We start from the raw sequence: 25,956 nt of genomic DNA, 5'->3' as shown, positions 1-25,956 counted from the left end.
TTGATTTTGAGGTCAGTAGGTCAAAGGTCAAGATCTGTATTGTGGGGGTATAATTTGTCACTCCTGCGACAGCTCTAGTTGGATTTCACCTATTTTTGGAGCGGGCGAGGAGTGATTTGAAGAGAAAATAAAAAACCTTGTCACAAGAATCAAAAGCACTTCCAAAACATATCAAAAAGGCTTGAAAATACACAAAAGAACCAAAGATCCTTTAATATTGAAGGTTTAATGACAAACTGCCCCAAAATACATGGCAGCCACTCAACACCTGACTCCAAAATATCTTTGTTTACCAGGAGCGCTACATTGTAATATTTACAAACATTGAGAGATGTAAACTAGCTGAAAGGACAGCAGGCGGATACAAGAAAATCTGGCAATTTAACCATATTTCTACTGTATAAAACTAGTGTCGGCTAAGTTTGTATCCTAGGCAAACCAGAGCTCTAACCACATAAACAAAGGGTTTCTCCTTGGATTTCTCATCTGTATTAGAAAAAGAAAGCTGTTACTCTCATGTAGTGTATAACAAAAATCATTATATATATGGAAAACACTGCAATCACCTCACCAGTACATTAGGTACCCATGATCTATATATTATAGCCTGTCAACTTTCAATGCAATTTCACCAGATGCCAGGTAATCCATCATCCACTGATGGCCCAATCACTTGTAAATTCAATGACTAATTTTGCAGTTCCTATTGTTCTTTATTTTAACATTTAACTTTGGCAGAAAGGGAAAGACATATTTTGGATGCTGCAAGTCATAAAAAAGGGACATAACTTTGTAAAAATGCAAAATAGACTTATGGAACCTGTGCACTGCATATCAGATCATGACAGTGAACAAGTGTGTGAACGGTTTCAATCCATTCCCGTTAGTGGGTAATGAGATACCAGCTTACATACAAAAGCTTAACCAAAAACTGCTAAGTCGAAAAAGGGACATAATTTTATCTAAAAAAAGTAAAACAGAGTTATGAAACCTGTGCAATGTAAGTCAGTTTATCACAGTGAATAAGTGTGTGAAGTTTCAATCCATTCCCACAAGTGGTTACTGAGATACCAACTTACATACAAAAACTTAACCAAATCGGGACGCAGACACATGGGTGAGTCCAGTAGCTCTACCTATTCTTTGAATAGTCCAGCCACAAATGCAATGTTATAACAATTTCACGTAATTATCATCTAATTAAGCACAACTACAAACTACATGGGCACATCTTGGAATCAGCGCAAGTAGTTAAGTACATCTCATCCGATCTCAGGTGGACTGAGCATATTGTAAAAATCTGTGCTAAAGCCAAAGGGAAAGAGCAAGCATACAAAAGTCTGGTTCAATCAAATATTGAATATGCTGCAACAGTATGGGACCCATTCTTCCAACAAGACATATATAAACTTGAACAAGGTTCAAGGAGGGTGGCTAGATATGTATTGCAGTAATCGATCTAGTATGACTGAAATGGTAGACCACTTTGAATAGTAATCGCTACAAGACTGCAGGCGGGAGGCAAGACTCTGTATGATGAACAAAATTGTGAATCAACTCAATGTAGTCAAAGATAAAATTGGACGTTACTTCCACTAACTCATCATACAAGAGGAATGCAAGAACATTTGTATCAAATTCCACATTGCAATAATGACTACAGCAAAGAATCCTACTAGGGAGTGGAATAGGTTACCACCGGACACTCACGGTGTCAGTGGGGACCCTGGAGACCTTTAAGTTCCAGGTGTCCAAACACTTTGCATAATCTATGTATTCTTTTGTTTTAACTATTCTCTGTACATAGTATATTTTTAACTCTTATCTATTTCTGCGCACACTACCCAAACGTCAGTATAATCAATATGTTGATTGCAGAGGCAAACCGGCAGAAGCAGAGCTTCTTCTCATGAACTGCTCAATAGGTATTCATCAAATTTGGTCTGCAACATTAGTGTAAGATTTAATCTCATTTTATTTCTTCTTCAAATGGAGGCACTTGGTACCATGTAAGGGTTGACAGAGCTAAAAATAGAACTCTTTTTTTTAAACAACTTCTTCTCCTCGTTATGCAGTTGATGAATCCTTGTATGGTCCTCTCTCAAGTTTTTTTCAAATGGTTTAATTAGCTTAGCACCGTTAGTCCCCCATCCCCTCGGAGCTTAAAATAGAAAAAGAACTTTTAATAAATTCTCTGACACTCACCAAACTTGGTCTGTTGCATCCTTGTAAGGTCCTTTATGGTTCTGCTTGGGCCTTTTTAGGGGTCACCAAAAAAAGAGAAAAGGCTGTTAATGACCTCCTTACTTCTTCTCGTTAACCACTTGATAGATGTTCACTAAATTTGGTCTGTAACATCTGTGTAAAATCCTCTATCAAATTTGTTAAAACACATCCACTTCACTGCCGTTAGGGGATACCAAAGCCAAAAAAAATATAGACTGGAAATAATTCTTAATTAACTGCATAATAGATGTTCGCCAAAATTGCTCATAAGCAACGTTTAAATGTTGAGATTCTCTGTAGATGAGTGCCTTATGCCCATTTGAACCCCTTGTTTTAAATCATAAAAACAATACAGGAAAATGCTTCTAAAGATATGTTGACAATTTGATAAAAATCTCAGATAAACCTTTAAATTGTTTTGGTGTTCAGCTTTAGCCAAAATTTATTATAAAAGTATCTAGACAAAGTCGTTTTGGAGGTAAATTTAAAAGAAACCAAAATATTTTGAATTGTCAAAAAGTTCCTAAAATCACCTTTGCAGATTTTTAGATGATGCTGTGTAATATCAAAGATATTGTTTCATATTTAAAGAGAAAACAAGGAAAAAGACTGTTGCGGAATAAGTAGTCATATAACAAGGGTTATCTACGATATGGTATTGTCTTTTACCCCAGATAACCCGGATTCGAAGTAAGTTTAATGTACATATATTGAATTTGACCAAGATTTCATAAAGAGAAACTTTCTCATCAGGTTCCGTAACGGTAACTCTAAAAATATGGCGGCTAGTATAATAAAAATTCAGGTTCTTTTAACTAGGCTAATTCAGGGGCCATGATTCTGTTGTTGACAACAGCAGTCTTGCCCATTATCGAAATTGTGCTGGATATTTTGGCCATCCTGTGTGTTCTCATGTGAGCTAATAATACACACATTATTTGTGGAAAACGAATAGGTGACAGAACTGTTTCGACAAAACTACGTTTCCAAGGCTGACTTCACCAAATTATTGTTAAGTAATAATTTTCATTTTCATTCCCATGTCTCAGTTATAGGCTATTAAAAAAGAACTCAGCAACTAATGTACTGAAACTTATTAGAATAAAATCATTCGTAAATTCGGTAAATCTCTATTATCCCTACTCTGTCATTTCTGCAAGAGAATGGCAATAAATTATAAAGGGCATGATTGCGTTTGAAGTGTAATCGTACAGTTGATACTATGAATAGCAATAAAAAAAGATTCCAGTGAATGTATACTAAAGTTCACTTTAACAAAAAGTATCAATTTAATTTTTGCACGAGTTCCTTGCTGTCCCGTACGATAAGGGACGGAACGTCAAAGCAGCGTTTATTCATTCGAACAAGGCGCGGGTAAATTCCGTAGGTAAGCAAACAAACTAACGAATTTGCTTCAAGGATATGCATTGTTAGCTGACATGCTCTAATAACGTTGCAGAAATGTTTCCTTTATTAGTATATATCCAAAATAATTTAAAAGAAGAAGATTGAATTGGAAATTTTAAAGAAATAATTTTTATATCGAAGAAGGTGTATAGTAGCCGGACACAATTAAAGTTCGTCGATATTTAATATTCTCTACCACGAAATTTATATTTGCTTAAGCACAATTTTTTAAACGTTTACATCATCTTTCAAACATGAAAAAATATCATCTTATTGACTTACAATTGTGGGTTTTGTTATGGATTTTAGTAGACTGTTTACTTTAGTTAAAATAATTGTGTCACCTAATAAACTCCGGTGACAAGGGAATAGTAAACAACACTTTGAAAGTCAACAGTTTTTATTTAAAGTTCAACCCAGGTTCTTAAGGAAAATTGAGACGCACTGACAATGATAGCTAACCCATAACTAATAGAGTCTTTTCAGTTCGGTTCCCCTTGCCCTTCTAAACTTTCTCCCGTTAATCAGAGTTATATAGGAAATATAGCCAAGAGCATTGTTGGTAATTAGCTATCATGTCCGAGCGTTATTACAAATATGGTGATAAGGCATTCTGCGGACTGCTGAATCTGCATGAATCTGCAATGTGTAATGGAAATATGCCAGCGTCCAGTTGGCTACCTGTATGCCTGGTACAGAGAAGACAGGGTTTTTTTTACGACTGGGGGAAGAGGCCCCAGCCTGTCATTGGGGGAAGAAAATAGCGCGCGACGAGCAGTTTTGGGGGATTTTTTCACTCAGGGGGGAATTTACAATTATGCATAATAAACACTTTAAACTATGCTTTTATTACATATTCTTGCAACTTTTAGCAACTATACACACTGTCACTTAGCAATAGATGGACTTGCACTCATGTTCACTTATCATTGTAACAAGGTGGGTGGGGAGAGTTGAAATGCTCAAATCATTGAATATTTAAAGGTCACATGCTTTTATTCACAAAAAATGCTTTAAAATAAGAGTTGCTTTTGCAAGAGTCATCATATTATTATTAAATGCATAATTTTGTTGGCTTTTTATTTCAATTGTACTAGAAAATCTTGTAAGAAAGGATAAAAAAAGTCCGAAAATCACGATCGCGAAAACGTGTGACAAATATGAAAAAACGAAAGCAAACATTAAAAATTCTTGATAAAATACCCGTTTTAAATTTCATCTTTTTCACCAGAACAGGGTTCGAATTTAGCCAGATTTTCTACTCGCATTTTTTCGCAAGTGGTATTTTTTTTAACTTGCTAAATGAAAAAACAACTTGCATTTTCCGCGACTTGTCACTTTATTAGAACATGAACACAAACATCCACGTGATGAGTCCAGCCAATCGTATCTGCGCTATATAAATAGTAACTTAATATAGATTACCAAAAAACCTAGTCATAGCCTCTATGCCGTCTAAACAGCTGATCGCATGTATTGACATGCTGCCATTTGACTGAGGCCCGATATGGGTAGCCGAATTCAGAGCTCTATGTATAGATCTACAAAAAACCCACCGGATGCGGTAAACGTCATCAAAATTGGCGCAGGTACTTGTCAGCAGTTGAAAAGACATGCGCACGGGACATGTATCGAGTGTAAACTTCCGTTTACGATGAAAGATGATAGAGTGTTCCGGAATTCGTTCTGCAAATGACAATGTGCTGCAATGACCACGAGTTGTTAAAGAAAGAACAGTGTAAGATCGAGACGACCGTTAGAAATGCACATTATTCGGCCAAAAATTTTCACTCGCAAAAAAATGCTGGTGTCTGAAATCTCACCTCGCAGTTTGAAATTTGCACTCGCATTTCGCGAGTATGCGAGCTTAAATTCGAACCCTGCAGAACTATTCCATACTTATAATATCTGATTACTTAAAACATTTATATTTTATTTTGCTCTAGCAAAATGCCTCGGCAAAGATAATAAATTTGCGTAACGGCCGACCGGCTTATTTAATCGAATCAAGCACATAATATAATTACTTTAAATTAACAACACATATTACACAATACAGCATAAGCTGTTACCGCTAATTAACAAGAGGTACAAACATGATAATCTGACGCTGCATTGTTTATCAATCATCTATATTACATACTGATGATAACCACGTGTCAGTCGGCGCGTGGCGTGATTGACATCTGTCAGTAGCTAATTAACATACGACGCTCCGCCTACTGTCATACTTACGCTGGCGTCGACAAACAGTATGAAGTTCACTGGGATTTTGATTGACAAGGGGCAGAGCTTTCGAACTCGTTACGCATCAAAGAGTATTACCGCGAGACAAGCAGACGCCCACGGCATATTATGTGCGGGTCAGATACGAGTTTTTATCGATTTTCGCTGGTCAAAACCGAAACCTCGGGTCCACTGAACGCTCTTCTTGAACATTTTCTACTATTTCTAAAGGTTTTCACACCCATTGAAAATTGTGAAAGACCGTCTGCAATTGTGAATGGGTCCGATATTCGGTCGGGAAAATCGCTGGGAGTAATCTCCATTGCTTTGTTTACGATTTTGGAGGGGGGAATTTCGGACGTAGGGGAATTTCAACTGCGGTAGGGGAAATCCTTGGCTGTGGGGTAAATCCTCGGCTGGGGGACGAGGCCGATATTCGGCCTTTGCTATAGAATAAAAAAAAACCCTGGAAGAACTGTACTTTGTTAACCTTAGGATAGCAATATACAATTATACATGTGTATGAAACAGAGAGAACAATATTTCGGAGAAGCAATATTTTAGAATACTGAACTGTTTCTATATTACTTTATAACTATGTCCTGAACGGCCATTACATTACAATTTCCTTTCTTTCTTCTCTTTAAAATAAAATAATAATTTAAGTATGAACATGTCATACTAATAAAGTAAAGCTTTACTGGCCATTACATTACAATTGGAAGTGTCTAGTCCGGTAACCGGACCCCTAGCCTGCGTTCTAGCAGGGTTGGCCGAAATTTCCCAGGGGCGGGAATTCCCATCGGTGTTTACCAGGAATTCCCGTACTGGAAAATACTCCTAAAATTGCAAAAAGTAAGAAATAGTGTGAAATACTGCAAAAATGACTCCAAATGCAAAGAAAATTCTGCTTTTTGTGACAAAAACATTAAATATCTGTGTGATAATTAATATTTAAATGAACACTTGCATGAGAAAAATACATAAAAGTACTTACTAAACTTAGCACAAGTATACATATAATACATCTCACTGTAGAGAAATGTACTTTCAATTTTACATATAGTTCAACCATCATAAAACTCAATGATATCTAAAAACATTCATGCAGAACATAAAGGTTGCATTTTCACTAGTTATGATAAAATTATGTCTGAACAAAAACTGTGTATTTGAAGGGATGAACTTTCAGCTTTTAGTTAAAATGACCATAATACTGTACATAATATTTATTTTGACTCAGCAAGAGTACGTTTACAATCTACTGTGGTAACAGTAGTAAACAGCATCAACATAAATTTTAATGAGTGACGTCACGGCGATCTTGCCATTATTGATTTTGGCAAACTTCCGTTTTATCGGCTGATTAATGCTTTGGTTTATTGTAAATCTTCAATATGACTGATTGTATTCACACAAAATATTGTTTGCAGATAACTATCGATATCTTAAGTAAATAACATTAAAACTGTATAAAATCATTATTTATTCATTCGGAAATCTATTACCGGACGGCTAGAAAATCCCCTGAGGATTTGCTAGTTGTCCAGTAACCGGACGGCTAGAACACAGGCTAGGCATCCAGTTACCGATGGCTAGACACTTCCTAAAATAATTCGAGGTTCAGGTTGTTTTATATTTGTGACAGGGCAGTCTAAATGTCAAAACTTTGAAGGACAAGAATATTGGAGGATAAATCACAGTACACGGTCATGTAAAGTTATTGGTTTTATCGCTTGCGCGTATTGGCGTACTGTACATGGTAAAAGTTAGTCGTGTACAGTACATACATAGGTTTAAATCACCAGAAAATTCGTAATTTTTTATATTTGATAATTTTTACATGAATCAATGAGGAATTGAATTCCCTTTTGATACATGTAAGTTTTATTCGAATTTTGCCAATTTGTGAAATAATCGGCATTTAAACTTATATCATGTAAAGTGTCGGCAGCGATATTTCACAAATAGGAAGCAGTGAGCTCATTTATGATCAGGAAACCATCAATTGTGTCCTCTATGACATACCTCTTTTGCAGAAGGAAAAAAAAACCCCTAGCTGTTTCAATAAAATAAAATGCTGTTTTCCCAAAATGAGCAATTATCGCGTATGAATTTCCCAATTTGAAAGGCCAGAGACTCTTCCCAATTTCCTGATGAAAAGCCTTGACAGTTCAAATTTTTTGTTCTGTCACTTGCAGTCACCTTTCAGCTGCAAGTAAAAAAATGTGTGAACAGATATTAAGATACCGTATTTTCCCGAATTAAGGCCCCCCTCTAATTAACGCCCCCCCCCCCACCCTTTTTGGAGGAAAAAAAGTCAACAAGAACGAAAAAAAATCACCTACCTCATTTTTATATGTCTACATAATAAGTAATTCACGGGTAAGTATCCAATGTATTAAGGATTAAACACACTTTTAGACAGTCCATGTACTGTCAGTCCAAAAATTTTATACTAAGGCCTCACCAAATTAAAAAGTTGTTCATGGGATTTGCCGCTCGTATATTTTCAGAAACACAAAAAAAACAATTTTTTGTTTGTTTTTGGCTTGCGCTCGCCACATTGAAAAAAATCCAAAATTTTTTGGTGCGCTACTTTTTACGGACGTAAAAGTGTATAAATGCTTATAATTCCAGTCCCAGATTGTTCTCAAATGGATTTTAATCAAAATAAATACATACTACGCACACATCGTCTATAATAAATCATAACACTTACATTTAGTTGCATTAAAGTTATTTCCCCTTTATGCAGTTATGCCATTTTCTTCAAATGTTTACCAAATTACATACTACAAAAATCGATTTATTTCATTGAAAACTGGATGAAGAAAAACATACTTATTGATGCATGTCACTTATCTGTCATCTGTTTTTTCCTGTCCAGATGATCAGCATTTGCATACGAAAGTTGGTGGGGTAAGGAATTTATATTACGAGTTGTTTTTAGAACAGTTTTGATTTTCAAATTTTCCAGTCATTTAGTAGACTAATGTTAATGCACATTAATCTCCATTTCAGACTTTAATGGAGACTTTGTTTCAACAAATTTAATATGTTAAGAAAGTTTAAAGTTAGAAAAAGAGCTGTACATAAGACATCATGCTCGACTTTTCTGAGTCAGAGCTTTGCCAGTAAAAGGGGCATAATAGTCAGAAGCTATTAAAGTACAGAGCTATTGGTCATTATATAAAACTAAATTAGAAATATTCTATGTGAAAAAGGGGCATAACTCTGTCTAGATTCAGACTTAAGAGTATTGTTTCTCCTGGTGTAGACTTTGACAGTAAATAACTGTTCTAAGTTTCAAATCAGAAGCTTTAATAGATCTAGTAACACTCACTTAGATATTTGATGTACACGTATCAAAAACTTTGTAAAGTCAGCTAAGGATGCTACATTTTCATAGCAGTAAATATTCAAGTCACATATGTATGTGATAAGTATGGTGTAAGGTTATGCATTGTTGTTTATTACATATTTTCTAACAGCATTTTCAAAAGCATGCATTATTTGATTACAGTGTACTGTATGACAATGTTATTACCTTTTTTCACGAGATCGCTTTGTTGTGTGTCTGCAGGTCAGATTTTCTCAATCCCTGGGGACTTACTTTTTAATTTAAAAGGGCTATACATTCTATTTTAAGGTTTTTATTAGTCAGTCGAGAGCCAAATGAAGACAAATATATTTCTTCGCTCTTCGCTCGCTCCTGATTTTCTCAAAAACCAAAAAAAAATATTTAAATTATTTTTTCGCTCGCCGCCTCAAATTTTTCAGAAAAAAATCCGATGAATAACTTACCAATTTGGTGTGGCCTAAGTATGGTACGTATCCAAAAATTAAACAGTAAATCCATTTTTGATCTGTTTTTGCACCACTCGCGCACACGCTTCCTGTCGACTTTAAACAGATTTGCGGCAAAGTGTTTACCCTTTTCTTCGGCAGTTTTAATAACTTTTAATTTAAAAGCAGGCACATTTATAATAGCTATTAGCTACCCGCATGTACTAAGGAAAAAGTTATCAGAGTACAACAGCTGTTTGGGTCATGACGTAATGTGTAATGTCGCGAGCGTGTCAAAAAGCCAGACATCCTGAGACATGGAATACATGAGGTACCATATTTAAATGCATAAAAGACCCACTACATTAAATTGGATGCCAAATAATTACGTTTTGTGGGGATTAAACAAACAGAAACACTTTATAGTTAGTTTGAACAATGTTTTTAAGTTTTGTAAAAATTTTGATTTTTAGCTCATCTGATTTTTTGAAAAAGAAATGATGAGTTATTGTCATCACTTGATCGGTGTCGGCGTCGTCGTTGCCTGGTTAAGTTTTATGTTTAGGTCAGCTTTTCTCCTAAACTATCAAAGGTATTGCTTTGAAACTTGGAACACTTGTTCACCATCAATAGCTGACCTTGTACAGCAAGATACATAACTCCATCCTGCTTTTTGCAAGAATTATGGCCCCTTTTGGACTTAGAAAATATCAGATTTCTTGGTTAAGTTTTATGTTTAGGTCAACTTTTTCTCCTAAACTATCAAAGCTATTGCTTTGAAACTTGCAACACTTGTTCACCTTCATAAGCTGACCCTGTACATCAAGAATTGTAACTCTGTCCTGCTTTTTTCAAGAATTATTGCCCCTTTTGGACTTAGAAAATCAGATTTCTTGGATAAGTTTTATGTTTAGGTCAGCTTTTCTCCTAAACTATCAAAGCTATTGCTTTGAAACTTGGAACACTTGTTCACCATCATAAGCTGACCCTGTACAGCAAAGTACATAACTCCATCCTGCTTTTTGCAAGATTTATGGCCCCTTTTGTACTTAGAAAATATCAGATTTCTTGGTTAAGTTTTATGTTTAGGTCAATTTTTCTCCTAAACTATTAAAACTATTGCTTTGAAACTTGCAACACTTGTTCACCATCATAAGCTGACCCTGTACATCAAAAAACATAACTCCATTTTGCTTTTTGCAAGAATAATTTCCCCTTTTAGACTTAGAAAATCAGTTTTCTTGGATAAGTTTTATGTTTAGGTCAGCTTTTCTCCTAAACTATCAAAGCTATTGCTTTAAAACTTGCAGCACTTGTTCACCATCATAAGCTGACCATGAACATCAAGAAACATAACTCCATCCTGCTTTTTGCAAGATTTATGGCCCCTTTTGGACTTAGAAAATATCAGATTTCTTTGTTAAGTTTTATGTGTAGGTCAACTTTTTCTTTTAAACTATCAAAGCTATTGCTTTGAAACTTGCAACACTTGTTCACCATCATAAGCTGACCCTGTACATCAAGAAACATAACTCCATTTTGCCCCTTTTGGACTTAGAAAATCAGTTTTCTGTTTGAGTATTATGTTTAAGTCAGCTTTTCTCATAAACTATTAAAGCTATTGCTTTAAAACTTGCAACAATTTTTCACCATCATAAGCTGACGCTGTACTTCAAGAAACATAACTCTATCCTGCTTTTTGCAAGAATGATGGCCCTTTTTAGACTTAGAAAGTCATGGGTAGGACAATATTTCTGTTATACAAAAAAATCATATGAGTGTCAGCACCCGCAAGGCGGTGCTCTTGTTTATTTTTTTACCTCAAATAAACGCCCCCTCTTTGGAAAATGTAACACCCCCGGGGGCGTTTTTTCGGGAAAATACGGTAATTATGCTGAAGGACGTAATAACAATTGATTAAATAACTGAAGTCCTTAATCATTGTGTCAGAATTGGATAGTGGTCAAAAGTAAGGCAGATTCAACGTTTGGTTGTGAAACTGAACACTGAATGTTGTCTCTTGTCTCCGGGCCCGTTTCTTGATAACAATAATTAAGTCCATATAACAATAATTAAGTCATTCCTAAATTACCACACTGGATGAGTTGTAGTGGACGGCTGCTCTTCAGATACTTGACCTGTCCTTTCTGGGGTTCCCAAGTTTATGCCCCGTTCTTGGCCCATGTCTCTTTCTCTCTTACATAAATGATCTCCCTGACACCTTAAAAAGCAAAGCAAGAGCTTTGTGCATGCCAATTTGGTTTTCATAAATGAAATAATTTTTCTGAAGCTATGTGGATCAGATGATGACTTGGTGAGAAATAGTCACAGATTAGATAAAAGATTGTAGTATTAATGAACCAGTATATCACCCTTTCAATATCTGAAGTCAGCGAGTCCTTTGCACAGTCCTCAGAAAAGTCTGCATGTTTAGTATTGCCTTAATTGTTACAGTTGAAGAGGTAAGGAATTGTAAATCATGGCAGCCAGAGGCCGAAGGCAGTGGAAGCCACAGGCTGGTTTCCAGGCACAACAGGAACAGAAAGAGGGTGTACATGTTAGTATACTGAAACAAGCAAGGAAGTCGGGACAGCTGAATCTGTCTGGGAGGAGTCTTACATCAAGTGAGTACAGATTGATCCATTAACTGACAACATGGAGACTTAATGTTAACTTTTGAATTTGAATTCATTTATGCATATCTTTAAAAAAAATGCGTAAATACATCATATGCAAACTTCACCAAGATGTTAAAATATTGTTTATAATAGTACATACGGATTCTGTGTCAGGGATATGGAAGTTCCTTAAAAGTAGCTTCATTCTAAGCATTAAATCTGTTAGTTCAAATCGCTAGAGGACTATATTATATTGAGGTATGTTTATCATGAGATCATGACTGACTTTAGCATGCCTAACTTCCTAGCCATGCATTTTCAATATGTACTTATACAACCTTAATCTCAAGTCTTATACATGTAGATTTATTTGAAGCGAGAAACTGGATGAAAATAATCAGACAAATTTTATTATTATGTATAGAAATTTACTAATCTTTCAAGTATGATTTTGTGCAGTTCCAGATACAGTATGGCGGATCAATATTGATGTGCCGGAAGAGGGGAAGACGGCTTCCATGGATGATGCTGATGACAGATGGTGGGAACAGATAGATCTTACAAAACTTATTCTTGCTTCCAACTGGCTGACTGGCCTGTCTGAAGATATTGCAAATCTTCCTGCACTCACTGTTCTAGATGTAAGTTTTGTTATCTATTTGTTGAACTTCTAATGGCTAATTATCCTATATAATTTATCCTTGCTTCCTACTCTCTAGGATTGTTTTCAGGTGCATCAAGTTGTGCAGCACTGACTGTCCATTATGACTGTCTGCTGGTTATGAACATATTCTACCACATTCCTAACCGAATGTATTAATTATTTACACATTCATGCTTGAGATGTTTTTTAGTTAATAGTTAATAAAACGCTCATGAACATTCCTTCTTAATATTGATGATCAGTGCATGATATAAAACTTAGGGGAAATAATTATGTTTATAATTATGTTACACAAAACAGTACTTATCATTGATATCAATCCCATAACTAGCTTTGTGTTCAAAATTATCTTCAAAAGGATTCAACCTTTAACTTATAGGGGCCAGTATAACCAGTATGACTTTGTACCCAATACAACATTTCATATCTCTTGTGACTTAAATTCTGATTGCAATAAGTGTTTATGTATTGCAGGTTCATGATAATAGACTAGAAAGCTTACCAGAAGCACTGGGAACCCTACAAAACCTACAGAAATTAGATGTTAGGTATTGTATTATTTAAACTTATTATACAGTAATAATTATTGTTGGATATAGGTTACAAATTGATGTAGATGTACCTTTTAGATACATTTCATTTAAATGAGGTTTTAGGTAGCCATTTAAGGAATAATTGTGGCTGTGTTGATACCATCTGGATGTAAAATACATTGGGCTGTGTAAAGTCTGTTGATACGGAAGACTTACGCTTGTATATTAACCTTTAGCCTGCTGGCAGCAATTGTATCTCCGTGCAGTCTGATCATGGTCTGCACTGTTCTCTTTTCAGTTTGTTAATTCTCAGTGAACACCCCTACGAATAATAAATGGTATTGCCCAAATTAAATATTGGACCAGTCCATTTTAGAAATTTAGCAGGCCAAGGGTTAAACAGCGAAATGAATTTTATATCCAGATGGTAACCACATATTTACAATTCTTTTTGTTGTATTTAGAGTATTGTTTTTATATGCCTGTTTCGGAAAAACAGGATCTATTAGGTGATGGGGCATTGTCTGTATATGCTTGTATGTGTCTGTCATACTTTGTGTCCGGAGAATTACTTAAAAACAATTCAAGATAGGGACTTTAAACATGATGTATAGGTAGATGGCAATGAGACTTTGTGCAGAGCCCATGTTTCAGGTAGATAGGTCAAAGGTTGTGGTCACAAATTTAGCTCAAAGTTTAAAAGGGACTTTATATTTCTTGTCCAGAGCATGTAATAAATAAATCTCTGAAATGACCAAAGTGTCAGCTAACAGTGTCTGTTGGAGTAACAAATAATCTAACATCACATCACATAACCAGTCAAATCTTGTGACCTCAAAAATCCTCTGCCTTTATATCAGAAAATTCAGCTGCTGTTTCATTGTTACAAAGTTGTATTTTGTCAGATTTCTGATTTATAATTATTGAATTCTATTAGGCTATTAAATATGACTAATTTAGTTAACCATTTTTTTCACATTTATATCAACTTGTATTCTATGCAGTATCACTAAAGTTTTGGGATCATGGATACAGTTCAATGTATCTGTATAATAGAATTCAGCTTAACTAGGCAGGGCACCCCCCCTGCTATAGTGATCTGAAACCTCTGACTAAGTGCTTGGGGGTGAGGGTTGTTGAACATTCAGTACCTCACATGAACAGGCTTAATCAATTTGAGTTTACTGTTATTTTGTTTTGTTGAATTTTGTGCTTCCTACAAAATTTTGGCCTTAAATAAAAGTTTTAGTATGGGAATTTCATATTATATTTTTATCAATTCAAGACATATTATAATTGTTTTTAGCTCACCTGTCACAAAGTGACAAGGTGAGCTTTTGTGATCGTGCGGTGTCCGTCGTCCGTCGTCCGACCGTGCGTCCGTCTGTGCGTCCGGTCCGTCCGTAAACTTTGCTTGTGACCACTCTAGAGGTCACATTTTTCATGGATCTTTATGAAAGTTGGTCAGAATGTTCATCTTGATGATATCTAGGTCAAGTTCGAAACTGGGTCACGTGCCGTCAAAAACTAGGTCAGTAGGTCTAAAAATAGAAAAACCTTGTGACCTCTCTAGAGGCCATATATTTCACAAGATCTTCATGAAAATTGGGCAGAATGTTCACCTTGATGATATCTAGGTCAAGTTCGAAACTGGGTCACGTGCCATCAAAAACTAGGTCAGTAGGTCTAAAAATAGAAAAACCTTGTGACCTCTCTAGAGGCCATATATTTCACAAGATCTTCATGAAAATTGGTCAGAATGTTCACCTTGATAATATCTAGGTCAAGTTCGAAACTGGGTCACGTTCCATCAAAAACTAGGTCAGTAGGTCAAATAATAGAAAAACCTTGTGACCTCTCTAAAGGCCATATTTTTCATGGGATCTGTATGAAAGTTGGTCTGAATGTTCATCTTGATGATATCTAGGTCAAGTTCGAAACTGGGTCACGTGCGGTCAAAAACTAGGTCAGTAGGGCTAAAAATAGAAAAACCTTGTGACCTCTCTAGAGGCCATATATTTCATGAGATCTTCATGAAAATTGGTCAGAATGTTCATCTTGATGATATCTAGGTCAAGTTCGAAAGTGGGTCACGTGCCGTCAAAAACTAGGTCAGTAGGTCAAATAATAGAAAAACCTTGTGACCTCTCTAGAGGCCATATTTTCATGGGATCTGTATGAAAGTGGTCAGAATGTTCATCTTGATGATATCTAGGTCAAGTTTGAAAGTGGGTCACGTGCCATCAAAAACTAGGTCAGTAGGTCAAATAATAGAAAAACCTTGTGACCTCTCTAAAAGGCCATATTTTTCATGGGATCTGTATGAAAATTGGTCTGAATGTTCATCTGATGATATCTAGGTCAAGTTCGAAACAGGGTCATGTGCGGTCAAAAACTAGGTCAGTAGATCTAAAAAATAGAAAACCTTGTGACCTCTCTAGAGGCCATACTTGTGAATGGATCTCCATAAAAACTGGTCAGAATGTTCACCTTGATGATATCTAGGTCAAGTTTGAAACTGGGTCATGTGCCTTAAAAAACTAGGTCAGTAGGTCAAATAATAAAAAAACCTTGTGACCTCTCTAGAGGCCATACTTTTCATGGGATCTGTATGAAAGTTGGTCTGAATGTTCATCTTGATGATATCTAGGTCAAGTTTGAAACTAGGTCAACTGCTATCAAAAACTAGGTCATTAGGTCTAAAATTATTAAAATCTTTTGACTTCTCTAGAGGCCATATTTTTCAATGGATCTTCATGAAAATTGATCTGAATATTCACCTTGATGATATCTAGGTCAGTTTCGAAACTGGGTCACGTGCGGTCAAAAGCTAGGCCAGTAGGTATAAAAATAGAAAAACCTTGTGACCTCTCTAGAGGCCATATTTTTCATGAGATCTTCATGAAAATTAGTGAGAATGTTCACCTTGATGGTATCTATGTAAAGTTCAAAACAGGGTCACGTACCTTCGAAAACTAGGTCAATAGGTCAAATAATAGAAAAACCTTGTGACCTCTCTAGAGACCATATTTTTCAATGGATCTTCATGAAAATTGGTCAGAATTTTTATCTTGATAATATCTAGGTCAAGTTCAAAACTGGGTCACATGAGCTCAAAAACTAGGTCACTATGTCAAATAATAGAAAAAACGACGTCATACTCAAAACTGGGTCATGTGGGAAGAGGTGAGCGATTCAGGACCATCATGGTCCTCTTGTTATGTTAATGTGCTTCAGTGATAATAAATATTGAAAATTTATATTTATACTTCTCACTTGGATTTATTCTTCAGCCGGAATAAACTGACAGAACTTCCATCATGTGTTGGAAAAATAAAGAGTTTGAAGAGCTTGCATGTAGAATATAACCAGTTGAGACAAATGCCAGAAGATATGGGAGATCTTTTCTTTTTAGAAGACCTGGTAAAACTCTTCCTATAATCTTGTATTGAAAGTTTGTCCCAGGATTTTGTACAAATCTCCTGTAACATTTTCATAAATCCCCAAGAATACCAGGAAATAACCAATAATGTTTTTTTATTTGCTTATCTTGAGTTAGTTCTGTTGTATTAGTTAACTGGTTTACCAGGTTAAACTTTAGGTCAGTTTTGATGAAAGCTTGAACATGGTTTGTGCCACAGTTAATTCTATTTCCTGGAAAAGCTAGTACTAATATTACTTTAAGGAGGTGCAATCCTGATGCCAGTAGGACATGAGTTGGTGACCTCTGGATGGGGCTGTTATTTATTGGAAAATCTGTAATACATCAGTAATATTATGATTGTAAGCTACCAGGTGATTACCAGTGCTGTGCAGATCTATTTATGTTGTTGAGTGTTTTGATTGAGGATGTAGATATGTAGTACTACCTCAATTTCAAGTTTGAGCCTTAAAATGAAGTCTTATCAAGTACAAACAACAATCATTTTTCAATGAGCACATCCCTTTTTGTAGATATATAATCAGAGTTTCATTACAAACAAATTTGTTTTGCAGAATTTTCATTAGGAACACATTTAATCCATTATACTTTACATGTATTTTCATTAGGACCACATTAAATCCATTATACTTGACATGTATTTTCATTAGGACCATATTTAATCAATTATACTTGACATGTATTTTCATTAGGACCATATTTAATCAATTATTCTTGACATGTATTTTCATTAGGAACACATTTAATCCATTATACTTTACATGTATTTTCATTAGGACCACATGTAATCCATTATACTTTACATGCATTTTCATTAGGACCACATGTAATCCATTATACTTGACATGTATTTTCATTAGGACCACATTAAATCCATTATTCTTGACATGTATTTTCATTAGGAACACATTTAATCCATTATACCTTACATGTATTTTCATTAGGACCACATTAAATCCATTATACTTTACATGTATTTTCATTAGGACCACATTTAATCCATTATACTTTACATGTATTTTCATTAGGACCACATTTTATCCATTATACTTTACATGTATTTTCATTAGGAACACATTTAATCCATTATACTTTACATATATTTTCATTAGGAACACATGTAATCCATTATACTTTACATGTATTTTCATTAGGAACACATTTAATCCATTATACTTTACATGTATTTTCATTAGGACCACATTTAATCCATTATACTTTACATGTATTTTCATTAGGACCACATGTAATCCATTATACCTTACATGTATTTTCATTAGGACCACTTTTAATCCATTATACTTGACATGTATTTTCATTAGGACCACATTAAATCCATTATTCTTGACATGTATTTTCATTAGGACCACATGTAATCCATTATACTTTACATGTATTTTCATTAGGACCATATTTAATCCATTATACTTTACATGCATTTTCATTAGGAACACATTTAATCCATTATACTTGACATATATTTTCATTATGAACACATTTAATTGATAATTCTTGAAATGTATTGCAGGATTTTCATTCAGAACATATGTAATGAATTACACTTTACATTTATTACAGGATATGTCCAACAATGAGTTAACAAGTTTACCTGGCAGTATGGGAGGTCTGAGTAAGATCATTAAGCTGAATGTTTCCAATAACAAACTGAAGTCATTGCCTCCAGAACTTGCCACTATGAATGGTATGCTCACTGTGTTTTTTTCCTTCTCTTAGTTGCTGATATTTTGAGTCTGTATTTTGATAGTTATATTTTTAAAAGCCCATTAAATTAAGCATATGGGATCACCCATGCAGGTTGGTGAGTGATGTCCACAAAGTTGTCAGCTCTCTAACTTGAGCAGTTCTTATTCAGTGTTTACTAAACTTAGTCACAATGTTTATGCTATAGGAATAATAGCTCAGCCAAGTTTGATCACTAGCTGGATCCTCTAAGCCTCTGGAGTAATGATCCTTGAATTACTGAAAATGGTGAAAATTCACAGTGTCCATTCTCTATCTTGAGCAGTTCTCATCCGTTGCTCACTGGACTTAGTCACATTCAATAACCAGCTGGAGCTGTGACCCTTGACTTACTTAAAATTGCAAAAATGAACAGTTCCTGCTGTCTAGCTTTAGCAGTTCTTAACCACTTTTCACCAGCTTGATTACAATCTTTGTGGACATAATATCTCTACCAAGTTGGGTAACCTGCTGGATCCTTAAAGTCTGTCTGGAGCTATGGCCCTTGAATTACTAAAAATTGCAAAAATAATGTCTGCTTTCAAACTTAAGCAGATTTTATACAATGTTCACCGGACTTGGTCACATTCAATAACCAGCTGGATCCTGTAAGTCAAAATGGAGGCATGGCCATTGAAGTACTTAAAGTTGCAAAAATTGACTTTGTCTGCTGTCTGACTTGAGCAGTGCTTATTAAAAGTTCACTTAGTCAGAATATTTATGGACACAGTATCCTGGCAAAGTCCAGTATCTACCTGGATAATCTTAGCCTCTCTGGGGTTATGGATTTTAAAATACAGTCTAACAGAATTACAAAAATGGAAAAATGACAACTAGTGTGCTCAGTAGGTAGAGTATTTGAAAAGTCAAAAGTAAGACATTGTGACAGTTTTGCACTATAGTATGCATTGGAAATAGAATTAACATGTAATTTCATTGAACATTAATTATGGTTTTAATTTTTAAGTTGTAAATGTGAAGTGTGTATCCAAAAATATAATTCCTCCAAATTATATAGTCTGTATATGCCCATTTTGAAAAAAAAAGATGTGCTATGTCATCTATCTGTATGTTAACACTTATGGACACTTAAGTCAGAAAGAATTATACCTATAGCTTTCAAACATTACACAACAATATAGTACCACTTGAGGAAGACACTTACTTACTTCTGATTAAGGAGGTAGGTTACCTTGTTACAAGGGTAAATTCAAATTCGTTGAACCGCAGCATTCTTTTGTATTTCGTGTAATATGAAGTTTTAACTGCTACAATCTCAATTTCGTTTGTCTCTGTCCCTTCAAGTTAAATTTTTATCCAGGTTTGAAGAACATGACCCTCCAAAGGTATTTCATATTGAAAGAAGAAGGAAAATACGGATATTTAACACTTTTCAGTGTATTTTAGTTTCATCGATATCCGTAGAAGTCTGCATAATTGATAATTTTACTAATATGCACGTTAGCTTTCTAATATAAGCTTAAAATGTATATGTCGCGGGGCTCGTGTTTCCATGGTAACGCATTTTCTCTCATTTTTAAACAACTATGTGTAAAAATAGGGGTTTTCGACAGCCTCAGTGCCATTTTGTTAATGACCAACATGGAATATTTGGGTAATATTATTAGCAAAATACTAAGCACTTTACATAGTACCCTATTTTTCTTAAAGTTTAAAGTAACCATGGCAACAGAGATGTTTAAAATAGCTTATATCTTGCTTTTTGTCCTAATTTTTTATAAAAAGTATTGATTAAGATTATCTTTCTAGTTGATTTAGCTTTAAAACATATTATTTCTAACGTAAGTTATATTTTCGTGTTATTTGCATTTATTCAAACAAATTTCACAGCTTAGAATACTTACAGCAGTACCCCTCGTATGGAATTTTTCATGGAAAAATCGTTCAGCATGCTGCTTTTATTCTCATGGATATTGTTGAAATGAAAATAAAAAGCCGAAGCTGTGTTTCTTAAATAGACCAGTGTCAACGCTTTTAAATTTTACATTTAGATACATAGGTCACGGGCTTCGTTTCCATGGTAACATCAATTAAATTCAAGAAACCACAATTTTCTACTGAAATTGCAACAATTTTAGATCTTAGTTTTAGAACATAAGTAACAAATTATCAACGGAACCTGAAAAATAGGTTTTAGAAATCAAACTGCTAGATTTTTTATTTGAAAATGGCCGTAGCAAGTAACCTTTCACCCAACTATATTCCAAATAACATTGCTTATCATCATCTATTTTCTTACATTCCGCATAACATTTCAATATATCTACATAAAAGAAGCAAAATATTGATTATTATTCAGAGCAAAAGACTCATAAAAAATATTTCAGCAAATAATGGTTATTTGAAAATAGTTAAAGTAAAGAAAATGCACAGAATTACGTACTTTCAAGATAAAAGCTATTACTTTTGCGCGGTAACTGGCACGTAACGTCATGACGTCAATGACGTCATTTTAAGGCAACATTGTTTTGAAGCGTTTCTGCGGCAATTTATTCATTATTTCTGCATTATTAAACCATAAAGCATCAGATCGAAGACAGGTTCATGATTAATTTTCAGAAGAATGAATATACAGACATTTAGTTTGTCGTAAACTCCGTCGTAAATCGTCACGTTAGCTTCCGGTTGGACATGCGCACATACAAATATGAAGGTAACCTACCTCCTTAAGTGGCTCAGTGGTTAAAAATAAGGTCCTTGACTTAACTTTTATAGATATTTTTTGTTTCTGGACTCTCTTTAACCTTAAGCCTCCTAAATTTCTAAAATAGACTGGTCCATCATTCAATTTGGGCAGTACCATTTATTATTCAAAGGGATGTTCACTGAAGATTTACTGACTGAATAGCGAACAGTGCAGACCATGATCAGACTGCACAGATGTGAAGGCTGATCTTGGTCTGCAATGGTGGCAAAGGCAAAATCACTTGCCGCCAGCAGGCTAAAGGTTATGTTGGAAATTATTACAACTTTTGCTTTCAAACTTTACTTTATCATTTAGAACTTCTTGGTGAACATCCATATTGATTTTTGGGTCACTGATTCAAAGGTCAAGGTAACATAGCCCTGACTTAACTTTTACTTGACATTTGTTAAACTGTCATAGCAGATTACACTTCCGACCATGTGATTTATGCCGTGTTAGATGGCACTCTTTTTTTTCAACAGTATTTCAGTTATATAACTGTGGTCATTTAAAAGCACTTAACTTATAATAGCAATCCAAGAAGTCTAGAGAATCTTAAAACATATTTTTCATTGTTTGATTTTATTTCATGCCAGTGTACATGTAGTTTAGATCCAGCTTGAATAGTGCAGGAAGACACATGGTGTCCCACTGGGCATCATTTCAATCATGGCTGAACCCAAACGGTTGAACGGAAGTTTAATTTTATCTTTTAGCCACAGAAGCGTGATTGTTTAACAGACAAAAATTTAAATGAACGTGTATGAACCTACATACTTTTTTACGCATGTAATGTTCTTATCTTATGCAGTGTGAATTCCTCTAGATGACCCAGGGTTTTTAAATGAAACAAATATTTCAGCATTACGACAGATTGATGCGAACCACAATGAAATAACAAATTTACCACCAGCGTTTGGTACACTTATACATCTAGAACAGTTATACCTGAGACATAATAAATTAACACACTTACCTGTACTGACAGACTGCACTTCACTCAAAGTAAGTCTTTTCTTACTGTGTTTTAGTATATTCAGTTTCAAAAAGCTTAACATGTTGCAAAGGTTTGTTAAGTAAAATGGCAGCTACGATGCAGCATTGTGCATTTACTGTATTGATTTAAAGGCTGTATAACTGTTGTATCAAGTTAGTTTTGCATATGCCGTATTTAGCGATTTCATGGCTCGATGTTAACAATTCACAAAACATGGAATGTTTTTGTTGTAGGACATGATGCAAGTTAATATTCTTAAATAGTTTGAAATCATGAGTGGCATTATCTGTGAAGATTGGTTAAAATAAAACCCATCACAAATATCAAAATTTACAAATGAAGCCCAAGTCAACGGTCCAAATAGAGTTGTACCAGTCAGTATTTTAAAGTTTTAGAATTGTGGAATAGTCCACTAGTCATTTTATGTGTGACTTTTTAACAAAAATGGACACCAAAATTGTTGCATTAGATATTAAATGATCTTTAATAGTCCTTTATTGAACAGATATGGTGATCATCATTAAAATGTAGTAAATGACTGTGATCCATGCCACATTATTCCTTTTTAATAGCATTGAAATTTTACAGTTGATTATGTTCTATGGATGGTTTTCTTAGTCCAGAATTATAAAGCTAAGTTTGGAGACCAGACTCAAAATTTCAGCATCTGATTTGTTGCTTCTGATCATAATCTTGTAATTGACCAATGGTAAGACTGCATTTTAGGACTGGTCTCCAACCTTTTTGGTCCAATGTACATTAAATACATTACAGGAGTTACATTTAGGCAACAATCAAATCATAGAAATTACGGGAGAACATGTTCAGCATCTTCCTGCAATATCTGTCCTGGACCTTAGAGATAATAAGATATGCAAGCTTCCAGATGAAATTGCTCAACTCCAGTCATTAGAGAGGCTTGATGTAACAAATAATGACCTAGCTGGGTAAATGTTTGTTTTGTTTCATATTCCTGTTAATTGGCAGTAAGAACCAAATATACTGTTGTACAATGTTTCAGTTCCTTACAAGTGTACTAGTTGATATTTCTAGTGTGGAGATATTCAATCTGGAATGAAATAAGTGGTCATTGCAACGAGGTGGACACTACTAACAGGTGCTCTTTTGCAAAGGTTTGACTGAAGGTAGTCTGTACTGTTCCTAGAATGAGTATGAACGGTCAGGACTTTGTGACTATTGATAGATTATGTGATCACCATTTTGATGCTAAAGAAAGGTTTTAAAGCAATAAGCATGCACACTTTTGGACTTTGTATTATGCCGGACAGCTGATAAAGCATGTATGACTATACATTTTAGGTTGCCGTATTTACTTGGGACAGTGACAACATTGAAGTCTATTGTCGTTGATGGAAATCCAATGAGATCAATTAGAAGGGACATTATTATGGTAAGTACCAGTACATCATCTGTGAAACAGATTTAGTTAAGTAGGGATTCACTGTATGGTTCCTAATTAAATGTTTTGTTTTTGAGTTTACTAAGATTGGAATTTGTTAGTTGTCTCCACGATCTCTTATGTACAAGTACTGAAAAGGGGTCGTTGAGCGTTGTTAAAATAGGTTTTCAATTTAAATGCAGAATAGATACATGTAATTAAGTCGAAAAAGTTGATAGGGTTAATTATTTGTCTAGAATTTTGTAACTGTTTAGGGCGATATATTAAGACATGTCTTCCTATGTAATGACCGTGGCAGAAATATGAAATGTCTATTTTGAATGCAAAAACATGTTTTATTTAGAGAACTTGCTTGTTTAAAACTGACATACATTTGGAAGTAAAATTCAACAACAGTAAATGTTCCGGTTTGTATGTGAATTATCCTATGAAGGCATTAGCCAAAACGTTGATGTGATAAATTACTATACCCAAAAACTTTTATATGTGTTGTTGTTGAAATACCTACCACTGGTTTTAGAGAGGCACACAAGAAATAAAGAAATACCTGCGTAGCAGGATAGAGGATCCCTCAGAGATTCCTGCAGCAGCAACCAATGGTGTTCAGAGTAACAAAGGTCAGTCAGGAGTCATTGGAGGTACAGGAGACGGGGTGAATGCGCATGATGTTATTCAGTCTAAAAGCCTTGATTACAGGTATAAGATTATACTCTTCTCTTTATACTGTAAAATTTAACACCATAAATACTAATGATTTCACAGTATTAGAAAATTTGTAAATAGCATCATGACACAGATAGAACAGTAGAAGTTCTAACTGAAGATTTTGACGAGTAGTGGTCAAGTTCTTGCACTCATTAAGCTTGATCTGGTACACAAGAATTTTATTAGATTGTCAGTAGTAGTTTGACTATTTGAAGAATAAGGAGGGCTGTTGTACTCACACTGACATCAGGGGTTGTATTGCTTTCAATTAAAAATTTCATGGTAGCTTCTCAGTCATAATTACTTCCCCTGTTATACAAACTTCATATAAGAGTTGGCCTTGGTACGGGGCAGACATTTGATAGCTTAGGGTCAGAACAAGGTTACTTGGAATAAAAAGGAGAATAGGGCTGGTTAAAGTTCAATTTCACTATATCTTCTTATATGCTGCCCTCATTATAATCTAACCTCGCTAAAGGATTCATCTTAGGACAGACAGGTTTTTGTTAATGGTCAGGTATATCTCTGGTCAAGGTCATTTGGGTCAGATTTTGTAATGGTCTTGATTTAAAGTTTTATGACACAATTTTCAAGTTCACCTTGTATCTCGTAATATTTGTTATCCCCCGCCGATGAAATCGGGAGGGGGGTATTGAAATGGCGTTGTCAGTCCGTCCGTCAGTCCGTCCGGCCGTCCGTCCGCAGCCATTTCTCAGTAACTACTTGGTAGAATTTCATGAAACTTGAAATAAACATGAACCAACATACTGCGATGATGCCCGTCAAGTTTTTTTTTTGATTGGTCAATTTCCCTCAGAGTTATTGCCCTTGATTTAATAAAAAATGTCCGTCTGCAGCTATTTCTCAGTAACTAACAGGTAGAATTTCATCAAATTTGAAGTAGACATGAACCAAGATACTGTGCTGATGCCCGTCAAGTTTTTTTTTTGATAGGTCAATTTCCGTCAGAGTTATTGCCCTTGATTTAATGAAAAATGTCCGTCTGCAGCCATTTCTCAGTAACTAGCAGGTAGAATTTCATCAAACTTGAAACAGACATGAACCAAGATACTGCGACGATGCCCTTCAAGGTTTTTTTCGATTGGTCAATTTTCCATATAGTTATTGCCCTTTAATTGTTTAAAAATCCACAGATCTGTACATAACAAACCAACCAATTGGAAGAATTTCATTAAACTTCTTTCATTCTTTCCATGAACATTTATTATAAACATGTGATGTTGTGTACCTACACCTGGTCACCACCTTACCTTGGCCCCCCCCCCCCCCCCCCCCCCACCATTTTTTTTTTTTTTTTTTCATTTTTCATTTTCTATCAATATTTATAATCAACATGTAAACTGTTGTGTCCTCACCCCCCCCCCCCCCCCCCCCCCCCCCCACCCCAAACAAACCATTCATTTTCTTTTAATTTGATTTTGACTAATGAAATTATTTGCTTCTTGGTAACATTCTTAACTT

General features: G+C 35.0%; 1 protein-coding gene across 1 annotated transcript in view; it reads left to right on the top strand.

Annotated features, from left to right (window-relative positions):
* Positions 1–3,552: 3,552 nt before the first annotated feature.
* LOC123525523 (leucine-rich repeat-containing protein 40-like) overlaps positions 3,553–25,956 on the top strand; it is a 34,106-nt gene continuing 11,702 nt past the window's right edge. The window contains exons 1-10 of the mRNA XM_045304633.2: positions 3,553–3,613; positions 12,103–12,272; positions 12,726–12,907; positions 13,405–13,478; positions 16,757–16,886; positions 18,484–18,607; positions 22,215–22,357; positions 23,124–23,296; positions 23,670–23,760; positions 24,290–24,465. Coding sequence (XP_045160568.2) covers positions 12,128–12,272; positions 12,726–12,907; positions 13,405–13,478; positions 16,757–16,886; positions 18,484–18,607; positions 22,215–22,357; positions 23,124–23,296; positions 23,670–23,760; positions 24,290–24,465 — 1,238 coding nt within the window. The 5' untranslated portion in view covers positions 3,553–3,613; positions 12,103–12,127. The remainder of the gene's footprint in view (positions 3,614–12,102; positions 12,273–12,725; positions 12,908–13,404; positions 13,479–16,756; positions 16,887–18,483; positions 18,608–22,214; positions 22,358–23,123; positions 23,297–23,669; positions 23,761–24,289; positions 24,466–25,956) is intronic.

This window comes from Mercenaria mercenaria, chromosome 3 (assembly GCF_021730395.1).
Source record: "Mercenaria mercenaria strain notata chromosome 3, MADL_Memer_1, whole genome shotgun sequence".
Lineage (NCBI taxonomy): Eukaryota > Metazoa > Mollusca > Bivalvia > Venerida > Veneridae > Mercenaria > Mercenaria mercenaria.
This window is presented reverse-complemented; position numbering and strand designations above follow the sequence as displayed.